Raw genomic sequence first — 20,390 nt, forward strand, 5'->3', positions numbered from 1 at the left:
ACTAATGCTTAATAGTGTGTACTCATTATAAAGTGTTACCGATGCATATTCATTTTCTCTCAATCAGTTAAGTGACTAATCATTCCAGCTGTACAGAAAGTTGTCTGTGACCTGTTTAACTACATCCCATCGCTGCCCCTGCTGCCCGATATATACGTTTGTCTGTGAGGGATCATTCGTGTAGTGTCCACTGAGAACGGGACAACTTTTGTGGATTTTAAATGTATTATTAGCTTTAACTGACTCCAGGCAGAGGTAAAAAATTTGATTACAGCTGCAATAATGACAGACGTCTTTACGTTACATAACATTTACCAGACTTGTAGGTACACAGCTGTCATAAAGCAATGGTGATTTGTTCTGAACTGCATACATCTTCTGTCTCTCTCTCTCTGTCATTACTTTCTAAGATGTAATCCTGACATGGCTGCAATTATTTCTCTACTTTGATGTAAATGGTCTCAGATAGGCCTGCCTGCATGTTCGACTTGATTGAAAGACAAGGCAGTAAGAGCAATTTAAATGACAAACTGGGCTTTGTATAGGTACAGACTAAAGGGGAAGATTTTGGTGTGACTCACCGCCTGGAAATGATGTGGGACAAAACTCAACCCATCACAGTCAAGAGAGAGATGCCTGATATAGCTCATCAAAGCACAGCTCATCAAACGGATTCAACTGACAGAAAGGACTCAGAATCACAAAGACAACAGAAGATCAAAGACACCCTGATTACAGGTTTAAGATATCAAAGATTTGAATTAGAGTGCCATTGGTGATATTTCCGTACTGATACAACACGTGTTAAGTAACAGACTAAAAATGGAAAAGGTAAACTCTGCTCAGGGGAAGTCAACTTTGCTCGAGTCACAAGTTTGTCAATTTTTAACATTTTGACAGAATAATATTTAAATTAGATCAAACTTCTATCAATATCTCTTCAGTTAAATGGAAGAAAATAGTATTCAAGTTCTTGTCCGGAGTTAGAAATGTGAAGTCAAACATCAATTCAAGGTTTTAAGGTGGATTAGCTGCACTATCATGGCCATTTGCAGTGACTTCCTGAAGGGGAAGGAGGTTTCCAGGCAAACAGCGGCTTTTGTTTTTGTACAAATATTATTATTTGAAGGAATCAGAATATAAAATTTTTTTATTCCGCAAACTGCAAGTTAATATTAATATTTTAAACTAGTTGCATAATCACTATAAACTGATATAAAATAAATAAATACTATTATTAAAATAGATATTTATCGAATGGTCGATTGCACAAGAAACAAATTGGTTACAGTTTGTTTAAGCTTCCCACTGTATGGTGGTATATGGAACATAAATATCATATGGTAAATTAAAAAAGGGTATACTTGGTTCATCAGCATTATGTGTTAGTATGCTTAAATTTGCTAATTAGCACTGATAACAAATGTCATTAGTTTCGTAGTTATGTGGTTATAATCAAAAGTATTGGACAGAATTGGTCGGATGCAAAGTCGAGAGATCACCCAAAAAAGATCTCTAGCCAGTGTTTGGTTTGTCCGTTTATCGTCTACTGTAGAAACATGTCGGACTCTGGAGATAACAACAGCTCATTCTAAGTTAACGAAAACACAATAATTCATATTTTAAGCTGATTATACAAAATGAAAACAAACTCATGAATATTATATTCCATTAATGCCAATAAATCCTCCTAAATGTTTCACATTGCATCTCTAAATAGTCCACTGTCTCTCTCTTTCAGCCGTTTGAGGGCAAGTTTATCAAGTCTACAAAACAACTTTTATCTTTTATTGCACTTTACAACATTACAACATTTCTCAAAACTCTAATTACATTCAACCTGGAACAAACTTCACTTCTCTATTATTGTATTTATTTTCCATTTTGTGCCTCTCTTCACCTTGTTTTGATTGATGTTTTCATATTGTATTTAGACATAATATTCGGTGGGAACATCAAGGTGGTCTTAATGGGATTTTGCCTAATAAACAACTAAATCTAATATTATTTCTGCTCTGCTGTTGTGGGATATTTTGACTGGTTTTATTTGTCAATATGAATGATGAATTCTGCTTTATTATGCCGCTTTGACTTTTAATTTTTCAAAACTTCATAACTGAACAGTGAAAAATTGCGAGTCAGTGATTTTCATTTTGGTGATCTCTTGAGGTTTATAACTTCTAGATTATAACTCTCTCTCTCTCACACACATACACACACACACACACACACACACACACACACACTGTCAGTCAAAGACAATATACACCCAAAAGCAGATTTGATAACAGTCAGAGGATTTCTCCAAGGATGATGTATAAAACCAGCATAGCTGCTGGAATCTCATTAAATTAGATTATTCTCCTCTTCTATTTTATAGCTCCTATTAAACCCAGAGCAGTAAAATCAGTGAGTGGACGTAATAATTGGTCCTACACTAACATCCCTCCTGGCTGTTGCAGTATTTTTAGACACTTGGTCCCAACAGGTATGTAAAACAGATCTGACAGTCATCAGACCAGATCTGCTCTGACAGCTCCTCAGCCTTTCCCAGGTGTGCTGGATTTATTACAGGGAGATTTGGATCATCATTCCCACGCATGACTGGGTTAAAAAAGGACTGGTGACAATAATGATGGTGCATCAGGAGAGACAGATTCATTTTTAAAAAACATAAATCATGAATCTGAGAAATTCAATGACAGCATGCTCATTTCAAGCTAAAATGGTTACATCTAGGCAAAATGTCAAATCTATTTCAAATTAAAATGTCTGAATGTTGATATTCAGTTTGTTTATATTAGGTTTACTGCACAGAGCGAAGCATGAATAGTGTAAAAGGGCCATATTTTATTAAACATGTGTATGCTGAACATAAGTCTGCATGCACAGTCAGCAAGGCTCAACATTGCAATAATATCTGCAGTTGAGCAGGTTTAATGGTAACTGTGTTCACCATTGTAGTCAGTACATGCTAATATTTGCCAACTACCACTAAACATAAAGCACAGGATGTTAGGAAGTCATTAGTGCTGCAGGTATTTAGTCATAAACCAAAGTATTGGACACTGGATGTAAAATTAAGTGATCCCCAGAGTGATTACAGTTCATCCTGAGGGTGACGTCAATGTCTGCACCATATTATATGACAACCTCTCCATTAGTTTTTGAGACATTTCACCCCAAACCATGAATGTCAACTTCCTGGTGGAGCTAAAGGAAGTCAGAAGATGACTATAGTTGTTAGGATATATTATCAGGGAACCACGAATGTATGTACAACATGTCAATCCATTCAGTAGATGTTGAGATATTCCCAGCAGAATCTTTTTTTTTTTTGCACACATACAAATAATTTGACTCTGGTTTCATGTTGCTCTCACACAGGAAGAGGCATGCATACTTGTTTCTGTAGCATGTTACTTTATATACATAGGTGGATATGACAGTATGTACAGTATACATAGATTTGTGTTCTATATATTGTCAATTTACAAATCCTCTTCCATTGAACTGCATGCTTTCTCTTGTCCTGAATAGTGTTTATTAAATGGAAAACCAATATATGTGTTTCCAGGTGATGATTCTGGTGTTTAGTTTAAAGTAATAAAACCATAAAATTAAGAAGAAGGCAGAGAAAATACTGTATAATGTACTGTGAAGAAGGCCGCGGTCCTCCATTTATACTGGTGTGCAGCAGGCAAATATTTTTGGACATGATTGTGGCATTTCCTTGGGCAAAATGTCTCAGCTTTAGTCACACTGTGGATATTGTAAACACGAGAAAAGACTCTGAAAGATGCACTCTGTGGGAAGAAATCTTGGCTGCTTTGATTAAAAAAAAACACCTCTCCACCTCCTCTGTTTCGTAATGTGCTAACTTTTCATTTATATATCGCCTTTGTTACTTCTGCTTATGGCTCCTGCTAATTAAACATTAAGAAATGTGATATGCAGCAACAAGATCTTTGATCTCTTCCGTCAATGTTCACAGCTGTGCTTTATGTTTGAACATGAAGAAAACATCTCGTCTAGTAGCAAAACTGTGTAATTATCTTCCTTTCTTAACACCTTTTAATAATAGATAGGCAGGCTTCTACATTGGTTTCTGCATTGATGCACGCACTAGATATAAAACAATGGGTCATAAACACATTTCATATTCATTTGATTGCTTTTGAATGAAGATAATTGGAAGGCCAAAGACCAAGACGGGATTAGTAACCCTCTTAACCTCCTTTCAAACAAAAAGAAAAGTCGGAAGTATTCTTTTGACTCACATCTGCATTTATTTCTTGAGCCGATCTCCAACGCTGATTCATCTGCTTAAATGACTTGAGCATACAAAAAGGCTGCCCTCGCTCTCGCTCACAGCTCAATCAGACGGTTATTCAACTGAACAGAGACCGAACAGCCAGAGGATTATAAAAGAGCGAGGTCTCACATCAGTGGCTGCCAGCATATGTGGTCAGTGCTACCTTTCATTAACCTCTGTAAATAATGTTAAAAAGAGGATTGTACTAACTCCTCTTATCCCAGCTCAAACATTGAACATTTGATTTTCCTGATGAATCACAAACAGTTTGAACCAGAAGAGGATTCCCGTGGTTACGCCATCATCTTTTCCAAATCACCAGTAACACAAATGTGGTGACAAAAGCTATCAGCATATTTTTAAGCTTTCAAGTCTTTATGAAATCAAAGAGTCACTAAGTGCGTTTCCATCCAGCTTTTTTCCAATTTGTGCCTAAAAATCCTTCCAGAAAAAAGAGCCAAAATACCACAAATAAGTTGTACGCTTGGCTGAGGTGGTAAAAGACTATTAGCATGCGCCCAACTCCTAATATTTGCATAACAGTAGTGGGTGGAAAACTTGGCATTTTATTCAGCTGCTTTTCTGGAAATTTCTGCTAAATTTGGATGGAAACTTGGCTAATGATCAACTCACAATTGATGCAGTAGTCAGTACCTATCAAAAGTGGTTCAAGGGAGGAAAAGCGGTGAACCGGAGACAGGGTCATGGGGGGCCGAGGCTCAATGCTGCACGTGGGGAGTGAAGGCTGCCCCGTGTGGTCCGATCCAACAGACGAGCTACTGTAGCTCAAACTGCTGAAAAGGTTAAAGCTGGTTCTGATAGAAAGGTGTCAGAACACACAGTGCAGTATGATTTAGAAACTTGAAGCCACCAGTGCACAGAAACCTAAAATGGACTTTACAGTGAAGTAGGAGACATCTTGTGTCCAGCAGCAAAACTTTAGAAATAAACAAAATATGCATTTTCATAAATTCTGGGATTTTTAATAAGGTAGAAGGAGTAGATGTAAGGATTTTTAATGTATCCTTTATAGTATAATTTCTTTGTGGGGGAAAAACATACATCAATTATTGTTCTAAGTAGACTATTATGTCTGGAGGGGATCTCTAAGTGAATCATCTCTTTTATCTCTGGAAAAGACAAAGCCATTTCATGTCATCAGTAAAAGAAACTTCCTTTCTACAATTGATATCATTCTGTAAATAAAAATATGGAGATCTAAAAATAGTAATTAACCGTAAACAGTGGTTAGCAAAGATCTTGAGTGACATTTAAGTTTTGAAGTCCTGGAGAGAGTAAAAACGGTGCCTCGAGAAATAAACATCCTATTTCTGCAATTAGAATCAAAAATCAAAAGAAAGACATTTTACACTGAATATGAATCACCATGACTCACTGTGCAGGATAAAAACCACAACAAACAACTAAAGAATCGTGGCTTTGGACATCTCGTTGCAAAAAAGTACTAAAGCAGATTCTGCATCCATAAATAGAATTGACTCCCGAGCAGCTGTGAAGTTATCCAGTAAGCCACATTGCAGGCTCATACTATAAAACACTGCAGCACAAAAGCTCTTTCCACTCCACCACCTTCACCCAGCCACCTTCCCTGTTAATACCTCTCTTTGGAACAATTCATTTACCTCTCCAACCTCTTGATAATGAAGGAAAATTGATTCAAACGACAGCAAAAGAGCGGACTCCCTCTTTGGGGAGCTTTAAAGTTGACAAATAACTCGTCCATTTGTGCTATTTTTGGAGCAAGCTGGGATTCAAAGGAGCTTGGGATTCAACAGAGAGCTAAAGAGGGAAGGAAAATGATACTTTTACCTAGATGTTATATTTATAAAAAAACATTTCTGTCATTAAAGCCATTTGTTGCTGTTGCCATGTAGAGGTGATGGAGTAAATGACCCATTGCATGTGTGTGGGCATGTATCTGCCACCCGGAGGCCTCCTGCTCCTTTTGTCATAAACAAACTGCTGAAAATAAAAGGAAAATGCCAAATGGTGTTAGCTGTGAATTACCTACTGTGCTGTGGGCGCTCGTGATGATGCAACCCGGCAGCTCTCCAGGCGGCAGAATAAAGGATCGTACAGCGACTGAGTGCAGGAGGGACTTTGCTTCCAGCATTAAAGGATGGTACAGACATACAGTGCCAAAACACATTTGGTAAAAAACTAAGCTAAGACTGGAATCTGGCGGTTTTACTTTATAGTTCAAAATATTGTGCCACAGAAATTTACCAGTTTCTTAGAAAACAGGATGAATTTGCAGGATTTGCATTGTGAATTACTTGATTTATTTATTTATAAATATTAATGCATATTCATACATGATGAACAACAACAACCTAGCAAAACACATGAACATTTTTTAACTATTATGGGTTTTAAATAAAGTAAAGTTTGTATGAGACAGATCAGTAGATTGCATTGCTCTTGCAGCCTGTGCAGAAAGCAGAGTACAGTATCTGCATTTTTAAGCATTATTCAGGTTCAATGGCAAAGATATTTTTGGTACAATAAAGGCATAAAAATGAAGGCATTACAACACATTTATATCCATATTTCTATTTGATATCGAGCCTGAAAACTTCCATACTGCTCTTTCCCTTTGTAGGGCAGCATATGAAATATAGCTACTATAGCTACTGGGGAAATGAAGGTAACACGTGCAGCTTCTGGTAACACAGGAGGCAGTTTAACATCTACTATATCTCTCTCCGGCAATGAATGAAGAAGATGGATCCCTGACAAATCCTAAAATATGAAACCAACTGGCATGAAGTAGTTGGAAGGACAGACACCATTCTTTTTATTGCCTTAGTGCAGCAGTATATCAGCAAGCCATCACTGTCCAATTATTTTGGAGGAACACGTTCCATTTCTCCCACCCTTCATTTTATTCCTGAGAGATTTCTAATTAGTTGCAGTATTTTCCAAGTCGCTGTCTGCAGGAGACGGGTTAAGCCTTGAAACAGAGTAATGGATGTGGAAGAACATTAAACCTTTACCGGCTTCCAGATAGACGTTAAATACGGTTTCAGTTTCCCAGGTGTTTGAAGAAAAAAAATCAAAGAATCAGCGAGACCAGCTTTTTCCAATTTTGTATTTTCACGTGTTTCCCCTTTAGACTTCCTGTGGACGCTGGTGCTGTTTGGCAGCGAATGAGACGTGAATATGATGTTACTCCAGCCCTCGTCACTCCATTACCTGCTCTCTGTGCTTCTCATTACAGCCTCTTCCCCTGGGAGTGCAGACACCACATGCACTCTGACTGCAGGGCTATTGTGTTAGATTATGCTAATGTCAGGTGTTCCTGTTAGTGTTCTCCCCTGAGTGTATGTACTGTACAAGAAAATAGCACTTTAAATACTTAGAGGGGACAAAAGCAGTTGACGGAGCATCTAAAATCACATCATATAAGTTATTGGATGTATGTTATTAGTCCTCCACAGAAAATCTGAATAATGGATTGAATTTATCTAAACACTAGGACTGGATTATGTAAAACATGTTGATTAATTTAGTGCTTGTGCAAAATCTATAGATTACGATTGGACTGTATGTTGAATGATTTGAGTTCAAGTGCTTTTGGTCTGGAGCGATGCTTTATAGTAAAGGAAATCTTAATGCATGATATTTGATATCAGGGTTCTTCAGCCACTTGGTTTAGGCCTGAAATTAATTAGTGTCTACTCATGAAATATTATGAATATATATATTACCTTAGTGTGGACGTTTCTAAAGCCTGAAGAGGTAAAAGTAATAAGTGTTTCATAAAGATTAAGCCAAACTTCAGAAGAAAATTAGATAAACATAAGAGATTTTTTTTCACTTCCCTCAGATTTATCTTCCCCAGGTTGGGAAATTCTGCTTTAGACAATGTTTCAGACTGTGTGGCAACAGTTGGTGGAAGACCATTTCCTGTTTCAACACAACAATGCCCCTGTGCACAAAGCCACAGAAAATAGTTTTCCCAGTCTGGTGTGGAAGAACTTAACCGGCCTGATCCCAGAAGCTCAACTCCATCCAGCACCAGCTGTCAGCCAGGCTTCATCGGCCGACATCAGCAATCGACCTCATCAATACTCATGTGGCTGAATGACAGAAAGTTCCTGCAGCCAGATTCAGAAATGTGGTGGAAAACCTTCACAGGGGAGTGGATGCTGTTATTGCAGCAGATGAATGTCACATAAGGGTGTAATGATTGGTTGTCCACATGTTACTTTGTTACTCTACAACATACACTATGCATGTAGAAATACAGTACAAGTCTGCGAGCAGGGATCTAGCAGGTCTAGGAAGCTTTATTCACTATGCATGCAGGAGGAGCACATATTGTACAAAAGGAAGTCAGGAAACATACATTTTTAATCCAAGTCCTGAATGAAAAATAAAAGTTTAATGCTCTTCTGCAAATCCTAGAAAGGTAATATTCATCATCGTGACTCCACCTCCCTGCTGCAAAGAATCATATGCATGATGTTCACTGAGTGTCTGTCACAGCATATTGCTTTCCCCCAACAAACTGCAAACAAATAACTCCTTGAAAATGACAGCTGTAACCAGAACTTTGGACATCGACGGGGGTCCTGAAGGAAAACAAATTATGACAAATGAAAGTGAATTAAGCTGAATGATGTCGCCCCTCTGTTGAGGCGTATGCAGATGGCATTTGTCTGTTTCTCTCTCCGGCAAGCAAATGACAATACATATAGTATAGTCGCTTGCAGCTGGTTGAAATCATTGCAAAGCAATTTCCCCCAGTTTGAAAGCTTTGCTCTGAGTTAAATTGGATATCAGCTGCAATTCATTGATGGTGGCAAAATTATTTCTAAATGTGTATTGAAGTTTAAATTGGAAAAAAAACTGCCCCTGATCAATAAACGATTATGATGAGTCATTTTAAGTTAAGCTTGACTCGATTAAATGCTGAATGCAATTTTAATTTGAGGTTTGTTTAATAATTCAAAGGCAGCAGGGTCTTATAATGACTAATCAAAAACTGTGCCTACTTGCAGTTACACTTAACTTTAACTCTATTTAGGGTAAATTAACACTTAAAGCACCTTTAATCAATATTTTAGAATAAAAAAGCATCATATCACAATAAGAAAACAATGTGATAATGATAAAGATTTCTCTCATAGCTGCTCTCTTCACCTTTACGGAGCTTTATAGTGAGTTTCAGCTCATTTTGTAGCTTTCTGGATGCATATTTAATGTTTTATTCACTCACCACTCTGATTATGTTGTTTTTATGTGCAGCAGGAAGCTTTTCACAGTAGAAAAAGCTCTTAAAAACCACTGTACACTGACAGGACAGCTGACAGTTAGAGACTAGCTGGTGAACATAGTGGAGCTCTGAGCAGCTGAGAGGTGCTAGTAGGTGTATATTGTTACCTTTGGACACAGCTAGGTTAGTTGCTTCGCCGTTTTCAGGCTTTAAGCTCAGCTAAGCCAACCATCTGCTGCCTGTAGCTTTGTATTTAACGGACATTACAGTGGAAGTGGTAGAGTCTTCTCATCTAACAAGAATACGTGTATTTTCACAAAATGTCAAACTATTCCTTTAACAGTCAATTTAGTTAGCAGAACGCAGGAGTTGCTGGTCCACTGCTGCCTCGGTCAGTGTGTTCGCGTTCTTGTGTGACTTTGGTGTTTTAATGTGTTATTTTGAATCTGAACTGTTGTTATTTGCTGCAAATCGAGGCGGCACTAACCAGCAAACTCCCGTGTTCTGCTAACTAAATTGACTGTTTTGTAAAAAGGGGTCTGGTGGCTTTGAAGACAGCATCTTCTACGTAACAGTAGCCAGTATTAGCTCAGTTGTCCTGGAGGGTGAAGTGGAAGTATATTTTTTAAATACATAAACACTTTATTAATATATGTTCGATATAAAAGCACAGGAGAAATTATAAATTATTGAGGAAAAAGTAATAAACCATGATTTTATTGTTCATGTGCTGCTTATAAATTCTGAATAAAGATGTTTAAAATAAAGTGCACATCAAATATCTGGACCGTCACTATAACTTTTTTGTCCTTCCTATCTCTCCCGTGGTTAATGACCTGCTTCTGCTGAGTCAGACTGATACAACTGGTTTGGAAAGGGTAAAAAAAATCTCTCAGTCAGACCGTATGCTTCAACAGTGTAAGTGATTTATCTGAGGACATATCCAGATGTCCTCACCTCTCACTGTGTTGTGCAGCAGAGCCCCTTGGTGCCTCCCATCTTACTCAGATATCCAACAGTCGAGCACGGCCAAGTTATGGAGTATAAGAGGAAGCATTTAATCAACTGCATAAAAAATGAAGAGGAGTCATTACAGCGGAAACCTCTGTGGCTCTGCGATAAACTCTGGAGGGAGGCTCACACTGTGCAACGCAAAAAAAAAAAAAAAAGAGTGAAAACCGATTGCTTTTGAGCCTCAAACTCATTAAAAGATTTTCACTCACTGCCAAAAGCAGGAATAATGACTAGTAATGAATCCAGCTCCAGACTGGGAAAATGGGAAACATAATAACTGGAGTGAATGTAACTGCACATATCCACTGAGTTGTAAACGGCCCGAGCAGACAGCCCGGTTGGCTGATTTACAGAATGTGTTCTGGAAGGCTGGATCTTCTTTCGTCCAAGGATGCGAGCTCTGAAACTGATACCGTATTGAATTTTAGAAAACGATACACATACAGTAGAGCTAGATTTGCTGACAATATATATAGGTGAAAAGATTAAAAGATTCACACGTGTGCTTATATGTTTCAGGGATAGATTACACCATCTCTTCAGGGAGCAAGGGGTCCATTTAAGAGGCAATTCCTTTCAAAGATTTCTACGGATACGAGATGTATGATTTATTATAAAGGCTTTGAGAGGGCGACTTCTCTGTATATTGCATTTGTTTTATAGCTCACACACGCACAAAGTGGAAGGCGATGGATATTCCTCCTCTGCCGCAATCACCATTTAGCATATTTCCAATGGCGTATTTGCAACTTCAGCTGCAGACGGGTAAATCTTGTTCAACAATATGTGCTGTGCAGTGAACTCTGGGAGCAGGAATTAGAAAATGTATTCAATTTGATTAGTTTTCCTCCTCTATGTGTGTGTGGAAGATAGTAGATATGTATATATGTATGTGGCTGCACTGCAGTGAGATACAGAAGTTCTGCTTTGGTCAGATTATCCAGAGTTATAACACTGAACTAACACTTTCATGGAGGGATAGCTGCTGTCTGTGACTACAAACAAACAGCATCTAAAATGAATTTAACACTTTTAATTAGTGATCAGTTTACTCGTGTAGAAGGGATCTTGGGGGGTTTTTGACAAAATGAGGAGTTTTACATACATAAATTAAACATGACCGGTTATTTAAGGCTGAGTCTGATATTTTGAACTCAGTGTATTTAAAGTTTTGGCTTCTTTTTTTGGTGATAAACAAATTTAATCAAACAGCATTTCAGTAGCGGAAGAAGATCTTTCACTTGAGTAAATGTAAAAATACTCTACAGAGGACAAACATAAAGTACTGGTTCTGCAGAATTACATATGATATACAGTAGATTCTCATATATTACCTTATGAGATTGTAGCCTGTTGTATTTATAGTTGCAGGTGGTTGAGTTGGAGCTAATTTTAACCGTTTTGTCACCTCCAGAGGGTCACAGAATAAAACAGACAGGTTGTGAGATGATTAATCGGGTATAAAGGTTTATGTATTAAATCTATACACACTTATTTGTTGCCATTATTAAATCAATATTACCTCTTAAAAACGTCCTCTTTTAGAAGCAGAGGTCTAAAATAAACAACAAAAGTCCAGAGAAAAGCTAAAACAATTAGACGATTAATCCATTAGTCAATATACAGGAAATTAATCAATAAGTCACTTTTTAAGGCAACAAAAGGCAAAGAAAAGTGAATATTTGCTTCTTTTTCTCTGTTTTATACCCAAATATCTTTGGACTGTTGCACTGTGGGAATCTTTCATGATTTGCTGACATTGTTTATACAAACGATCAATAAGTTAATCAAGAAAATAATCCTTACATTAATCAATAATGGAAATAATTATTATGTGTTGTGAGATCATTAATCTGTTGGAGAAAGTTAATTTTGGTTGCCATGTGAGAAGTTTAAAGGTTGAATGTCTCTTTGATGTAACCTCATAAACAACTGAAGTGGGACAAGGGGCCAAATATAACTTAAAAATAACTACTAACGATGGCTGTCAAATAAATGTAGTAGAAAACTGACTACAATGGAAAAACTTACTTAACATAAAGTAACTTGTAACTGGTTAATACTGACGACTCTATATTATTAAACATCAGCGAGAAGATTGGCTATTTAAGTTATTCTTAATGCCTGCCACTGTGTTGGATTCCCCTTGAAATCAATGAAACGAAGCAGCGTAAACACTACCGCTTTTGTCCACAGGGGCCGCCAGAATCAACACAAAAAGAAAGTTTCTTGTTGCTGCTTTATAGTCTCAATAAATGTCCACCACAGCAGCATTTAGACTGTGTAGGCAGATAAACTTGACCAGAAAAGAAAAGAAAAAAGAAATAGAATAGGTTTCATTTATTATTCATAAATAAATAAATAATCTGAAACACTTTTGCCGGTTCTTTAGAAATGTCTAAGAGAGGTGGAGTTCACTAAGGAGGAGCTCATTCGATCCATTTCTCCAGCCCTGCGGGGAGCCCGAGAGCACCACACTGGCTCACCTCCACACACACACACACACACACACACACACACACACACACACACACACACACACACAGAGAGAGAGAGAGAGAGAGAGTCCTGAAGGCCAAACAGAGACCATGCAGTGTTTTTGGTTTATAATTCAGTTTGAAGAATCTCTGTTTTCTTAACACTCACATCATCACTTGTTTTCTTCATCCTTTTATCTGGGCCCCAGCAAAAAGCCCCCCCCCCCAAATATGCGTGTTTAAACGGATCGCTACTGCCCTCTGGTGGACGCATGCGCTACTGGCTCTCCAGGGTCTCATGAGGGGGAGCTGTAGATGCAGATGCGGGGAATTTGGGGTTTCCAGATGTTTGGATGAATTATTCAGAGCCTCGGCGTCCAGAACTTCTTCCCATCTACCCAAGTAAAGTTTAAAAGGAATGCATTTCCAAAAAAACTGACAGCTTGACATCCAGGAATCATGAAGCTGCGTTGCAATATTGATACATTCCTGAATCGTTATGCTGTTTTATGAATGATCCCTCATAAGGGTTTAATTGTGGGAGCAAAAAATAGGTACTTTCATCACAATTTATTGGAAAATGAACCCCAGTACCTGAAAGTGCATTTATAATACAACAACAACTTATCTCCAAACGGAGAGTTACAGATCAGTAATCAATAATCTAATATCTAAACATCATCTGTGCATCTATGCGATCGTCTGTCAGCCTCCGTCTGTGCAGAAGAGGCCATTGCTGTAACAGACCGCGCGCACATTGTGTCCTGGCCGTAAACGCACGGGCGCAGAAAAATCTTTTCACACTTTGCAGGAGACGCATGCGCGTAGAGGAAAAACCAACTGGTTTGTGTCAAGTCGAGGCAGACGGATGTGATCGAGCCAAAAATCACCTGTATTCTGGCATTCATGGTGACACAGTGAGTACACGTTTATGTTTGACTGTTCGTGACAGTGAAGGCCTCTCAGGGATCAGCGTGAACCCTCGCGTTTGTGCATTTGTTTAAGGGGGGAGAGAGATGGGAGAGAGGATGTGGGGGGTTAAGGCGGATGAATTTCAGGATCCAGTGAGGCTGGGGCATCTTCATGTGGATATTCCAGCAAGCAGAAATAGTCAGGATTCATCTTCATGTTGTGATCTGCCACCAAAATGATAAAAATCATCAAATATTTGCAGATCTGCTGCTTTTTTTTTTTTTTTTTTTTTTTTGCTGCTGCTTTGCTTTGAAAGAAAGAATCTTCAGACTGTAAATTATCAGCTCATCTGATCAAATAATTTCATTATGTTTCTATAAATGGCTGCATGCTGCTTGCTTTCAGGGGGCTTGTCTTGAATCGACCATCGTGTGTGTGTGTGTGTGTGTGTGTGTGTGTGTGTGTGTGTGTGTGTGTGTGTGTGGCATCCTCCCGTGGATGCGACTGATGGATGCGATTGCTGCGGTCCAACAGTAACGCCTTGTCGCTATCATTACTGCTCATCCCTCATAGACACACAGAGAGAGAGGAAGAGGAGAGGAGAGAGGAGGAGGGCGGTTGTTGCTCATCACAATTTGGTTTTGTTACATTCAGCATGATCCAACAGACCGGTAGGACATTTGCCATTGGCTTTTTACGAGCAATTTGCATGGCTGATATATGAGCACCTAAACGCACCATACGTCTCGTTTCTTAATTCTAAAAATAAATAAATAAATAAAAAATAATGTCGATTTATTGACGTTGCATTGCACAGAAGTTGACCCCACGCATCATGGTCGTGAAGTGGCCGCACATTCCGCAGGACCTTCCGATACTGTTGGTTGAATTTGGTAATAATCATTAACAGGATGTGCGATTGCTTTATCGATCAGGTTTAATTCATTCTCTCTTCTTTTAGAGGAGGGGCGGGTGGGGGGGGGGGCTTCCTGGGTCTGCACGGCTCCTGTCAGATCTTTAATCTCTTGTGATTTCTTGCATCTTGTGATTGTGTGTGTGTGTGTGTGTGTGTGTGTGTGTGTGTGTGTGTGTGTGTGTTGATGTTCCATCTTAATGCGGTAATAATCTTCCAGTAAACCCCCCACCCCCTACCCTAACCACCTAACCCACCCTCCTCCCCGGCCTCCTCTCACTGTGGGTCTTTCTCCTCGCAGTCCATGGGCTCAGAGCGGGTGGAGATGCGTAAGAGACAGATGCAGGTTCATGAGGAAGCAGCTGCCAGTGTCCTCCAAGCGCGCCACAGAATGGGAAACACCCCCACCAACGCCTCAAACGCCTGCTGCTTCTGCTGGTGCTGCTGCTGTAGCTGCTCCTGGTAATAACACAGCTTCTTCCCACACAGCAGGGCTGGAGACAGGGAGATATGTGGTCTAAGGCTCCTTTACCGTCTCCAGCGAAGCCTTCTGAATGTCTGTTTTCTCCTGGAGAGAGGTTGAAATGATGCTGCTGCTCATTTGCTACCCATTCATCCATTATAGATAGCTGCTTGTTCTTCATTTGTCAGTGTTACCTCTTTTAGAGAGTACAAATACCTTTTTCTTCTGATTTATATAAGGTTATATAACTGCTGTACCATGTTTCTGAGGATAAATGCCCCTGTTTAAGAACCAGAGGCCCAGAGAAGAGCTGGAAATAGTTAATATGCAGGAAATTAAAAAGCAATAATTCAAACATGTCACTTTTTAAGGCAAGAAATGGCAAAATTAACAAATCAAATGTGAATATTTGCTCCTTTTTCTCTGTTTTAAACCCCAAATATCTCTGCGCTGTTGGACAAATTAAGGCACTGTGGGAATCTTTCGTGATTTTCTGACATTTTTTAGACAAAACAATCAATCAGTTAATCAAGGAAATAATCCGCAGATGAATCGATGATGGAAATAATCTTTAATTGCTGCCCTAGTCTACATACTTTTGTTGAGTCTTGCGTTCATGCTTTGGAAAATGTTGGCAGTAAATTAGATTTAGAGTTTACGCTGGTGGAACATTTGCAACACGTGTGAGTTTAATGATGTATTTAATCAGAGGAATTCTGTAGGCAGAAATTTGGTTTTCCAGATTTGTAATTTCTTCTTTTTTCTTCTTCTTTAAAAGTCCAGCGGGAAATCACACATTATGTACTGGACACTTACTAAATATAATGTGACACAGCAGCATACTGCATCATTTTATAACACGAAGATCTCCCTCTAGGCCTCATTTAGTAGTAGCAGCTCAATAGCGGATACGACTCCCTTGCTTGCTTCCTTGCTTCCGTCCTCCCACCCATTCAACAACACCGCAGCCCACGCCATCATCCCAGAAAAACAGAAACACAGTGGTCCTGTGACCCGCACTGGATCTCATTGGACGGAGGCCTCAGGGGTTTTAATCTGTTTTGGACTCATCAACCGTTTACTTGTGCTTCCTCTGAGAACAGCCAACCTGTTGTGTGCAGAACATGGCCATGTTAATTCACTCCACTGGGGATGAGTAATACGTTTTGTCTCTACATCTGTATCAATTCCATCTAATTGTTGCACAGCTACAACAGCCACATTCCCAGATGGGATGGCTCACAGTGGACTCTCACCTGAGCCAATTAGTCCGCGGCCAGCTGCTACATCAGGTGTTGGGGACATTTTAATTACGCACTGGAGATCCCCACAGGATGATGTGGACAGTTGACACACTTAACTATTTACGCCAGCGTTCCCAACGTTCCCAGTAGATTCATCTTGAATCTTCTGTAGGTCTTCTGTTATTTCAAACATGGAACAAACAACGTATTTGATTGATTGTTTCGCTGTAGTTGATATGCGACAATGTTGTTTCTGGGGCTGTTTTCATGGTTCGGGCTACATTCGAGTTTGACATTTTGGAAAAGGCTAAGTTCCTGAGGCTTTGTTGGGTGCAGAAGGCGCCCGGAGAAGTGTTATTTTTACTCTGTAATTTTGTATAGATAAATTAAACGAGATATAACATGTTAATACTGAGCTTTAGAGGCGCTGGTAGGCGTATTTTGTTACATTTGGACAGGGCCAGTCTAGGCTAACTCCAAAAGACAAAAAACATTTTCCAACCAGGCTGTAAACATGTTTATTTCTGCTGTAAAGTTGGGCATTTTAATCTCCAGCCTCAAGTGGCCGTTAAAGGAACTGCAGTATTTTGTTATTTCCGTGCCAGCCACAGAAGTTTACAGCTTGGTTGGCTCTGATTTCATACAGACATGAGAGCGTGATAAAGCTTCTCATCTCTCTCGCAGCAAGGATGCACACAAACGCATTTCCTTAATTGTCAAACTGTTCCTTCACAGGAAATCTTACATCTATAGTTTGCAATGATGTTTTGGACAATAACATGCTCCAGTAGTTTGGGGGAAGGTCTTTCCTGTTTCAACCTGACAATGACCCTGTGTGCAAAGTCTGATCTGTTTTTTGGGAGCTGAAAAACCTCACTGGCCTGAGTCCTGACATCAACGTACCCAACATCTCTTGGATGAAATGTAACATCAACTGTGAGTCAGGAACCCAAAATCAGTGCCCAACCTTCAGAGAAGAGTTATATATGTATATTAATACCAAAGGTTTAAGAATGAGTAGCTCAAACATCACATAAGAGTTTAATGTCCGTTGTCCACATACTTTTGGCCATTAAGTGTGATTTCATGTTCTAACCCACTGTATTATTTTTAGTAAGGAAAGGGTGACATTAAATGACTTGAGTTACTTTAAATGTTCTGTTTTAGTATCCTGGTGCCAAGTCAAACCTGGGTGACGAGCTATTTATGGCCTGTTGTTCGAAGCAAAACCAGTTTCTTTGTGTTTTTTCCCTCCAGTTTGACTGTTAGGAGTGAGGATGAGACAATACAGAGGTCCCCTTTTGAGCACAGGACAGAGGGAACCACTAACTGTGAAGAAAGGTAATGGCACTGTGACCCTTCCAAGAACCAGTCTTTTTATATGAAGTGCCATTACTGAGAGAATTAAATAACAATGAACCAATATGTGCGCTGTTCTTTTTACTTTTAAGCCCAAAGCCTACTCTGGATGACGCTCGCTCCTGGTCAATGTCTTTTGAGAAGGTGATGAAAAGTGCAGCGGGTCGCGGCTGCTTCAGGCAGTTCCTGCGGACGGAGTTCAGCGAGGAGAACATGATGTTCTGGCTCGCCTGCGAGGAGCTCAAAAAGGAGACCAACAAGACTGTGGTGGAGGAGAAAGTCCGTCAAATATACGAGGACTTCATCTCAATCCTTTCCCCTAAAGAGGTGAGCCGCCAAGGTTACAATAATTACAGTGCTGAAATTATTAGAATAATAGTCGATCGACAGATAATCAATCATCAACTAATTAAACAATCTAATTATAATGAAGTAAGTCATTAATCAAGGAAAAATGCTTTCTGGTGTCAGGTCCTTAAATGTGAGGACGTGCTGCTTTTCTCTTTTTTATATCAGTGTGCATTTAATGTGTTTGGGGGACTGTTTAAAGACATTATCTGAGGCTTTAGGAAATTGTGGTAACCATTTTCCAGTATTGTCTGACATCTTACAGACCTAACAAGATTAAAATAATAATTTAGGACTGAAATTAATTCTCATGATGGGTTAGGGTGAATTTGTTTTGTTCATACAATGTCAGAAAAAAAGAAGACATCTTCAAATTGATTGTTAACTGTCTGATCAACAGTCCAAAATCCCCAAAATATTCATTTAAAACTATAGTTTAGAGGCTCTGGTGGAGATACAGTAAGTGCTCTTGTGATCCTTCAGTGGCCCTGATAATTGTTAGGTGCTATGCCAGTAGTCCGAAAAATGTCCCATCGGGCCGAATGCTGACAGGTAGTTATTTTGAAAACAAACGGGCCATTGCTCCGAAGGCCCGTTGTTCCGAAAATACACACTCTGGTATCACCAACTTATGTAAGTAACTTAACTTACTTATAACTAATCTACTTATTTTAACCCAAATATAACTAAGATAAAAGGCCTTTGGAGCAGCAGGGCTGTCGGAAAAATCAACTTTCGGGTCCAACGATCAGTCCCCAATCACAGTCTAGCTAAACCTGATGATGCAATCAGGAGGAGGGCAGAAAATGAGCATTCAGATACCCTTTAATTTATTATTGGTGAAGAAACTGATCAATCAACTCTACACTTTTATCTCTACACGACGTGTTTGCATTTAACCGAGCTGCAACAATCTGCTTCATCTTCTCCAGGTCAGCTTGGATTCTCGCGTTCGAGAGGTGATAAACCGGAACATGCTGGAGCCGACCTCGCACACGTTCGAGGACGCTCAGCAGCAGATCTACACGCTGATGCAGAGAGACTCGTACCCCCGCTACATAAACTCAACTGCGTACACAGATCTGCTGAAGAGCCTGGAGGAGCCTCCCCCTGAGCCATAGACTCTCCACTGCCACACACTTAGCTTTTCAAAATGGCGCATGCGTCCCACCCGAAGGAGTTTTGTGTTCCTGCTGGAGTCCTGCTATTTAGAGAAAAGACAAGACAGGAAAATGAACACTACTTAAAAACCGGTCTTTATCCAGCTGTAACTGCTGTTTATTTACCCATGATTAGCTTACCAAAATACTTGGAGCAAACAAGAACAAATGCTACATGCAGCATCAGTTACTTGTTCGAAAACATATCTATATTTTTATATATTCCCTAGCGCTTGACATTGCACTTTTCTACCTTGTTTAATGAGGGAACGCATGTATCTGTGAGCACTGCATTTGTATTTAGGTATATTGTGAGCCTTAATGCATATCCAGTTCTTGTAGAAACTAGTAGGTTTTATTTAACAGTAACTTAAGAAGAAGGAAAGTGCCTTGGAATAAGATCTTCTACACTAGCACCTTTGGTCTAACATGAATGGTGCGACAATGACTTCATACGTTGGTGCTTTCAGCTCTTCTCAAAGATTAAAGTTTTTACAACTCAACGAGCTGATACCCGGAAATAGATCTTGTCTGTGTGTTTCAATACTGTGATATTAGTCATATTATATTTAATTTAAACAAAACAGGGAAAAAGAAACTGAATACATGACCATGACCACTGATATATTTGTGTATTTAAAAAGGAATTTGTGTGAAATAGCTATTTGAATTCTCACAAATTTAATAAAGCACAATCGTATGTTGTTCTTGCTGTTGTATGTTGTCAACATTCACGTAATATTCTTTCATATGGTACATGTAAAATGTTTTATATTTGCATATTATGCTGCTTTAATATTAAACTTTTAAAGGGGACCTATTAAGCTTTACCCCCGGGAGTTGGCCAGTCAGATAATAGAGGTAAGCCTTAAAGAGACAGGAGCTAAAAACAGCTTCAGAGAGCTGCATAAAGGGTCCGTATAAGATAAATAAGGAGTTTGTT

The 20,390-nt window shown here is 39.2% G+C and overlaps 1 protein-coding gene across 4 annotated transcripts; it reads left to right on the forward strand.

Annotated features, from left to right (window-relative positions):
- Positions 1-13,803: 13,803 nt before the first annotated feature.
- Positions 13,804-20,151, forward strand: LOC127369551 (regulator of G-protein signaling 20). 4 transcript variants are annotated; one of them, XM_051411031.1, is made up of 5 exons: positions 13,804-13,965; positions 15,175-15,335; positions 17,838-17,921; positions 18,032-18,266; positions 19,220-20,151. In XM_051411031.1, exons 1-5 carry the CDS (start codon positions 13,867-13,869, stop codon positions 19,406-19,408), a joined length of 768 nt encoding a protein of 255 aa, XP_051266991.1. In that variant the 5' UTR covers positions 13,804-13,866; the 3' UTR covers positions 19,409-20,151. The 4 variants fall into 4 exon arrangements, with proteins under 4 accessions (XP_051266991.1, XP_051266994.1, XP_051266992.1 ...); XM_051411034.1 differs by having other exon boundaries at positions 13,938-13,957; XM_051411032.1 differs by lacking the exon at positions 13,804-13,965 and adding an exon at positions 14,438-14,631.
- Positions 20,152-20,390: the final 239 nt, after the last annotated feature.

This window comes from Dicentrarchus labrax, unplaced genomic scaffold, assembly GCF_905237075.1.
Source record: "Dicentrarchus labrax unplaced genomic scaffold, dlabrax2021, whole genome shotgun sequence".
Lineage (NCBI taxonomy): Eukaryota > Metazoa > Chordata > Actinopteri > Moronidae > Dicentrarchus > Dicentrarchus labrax.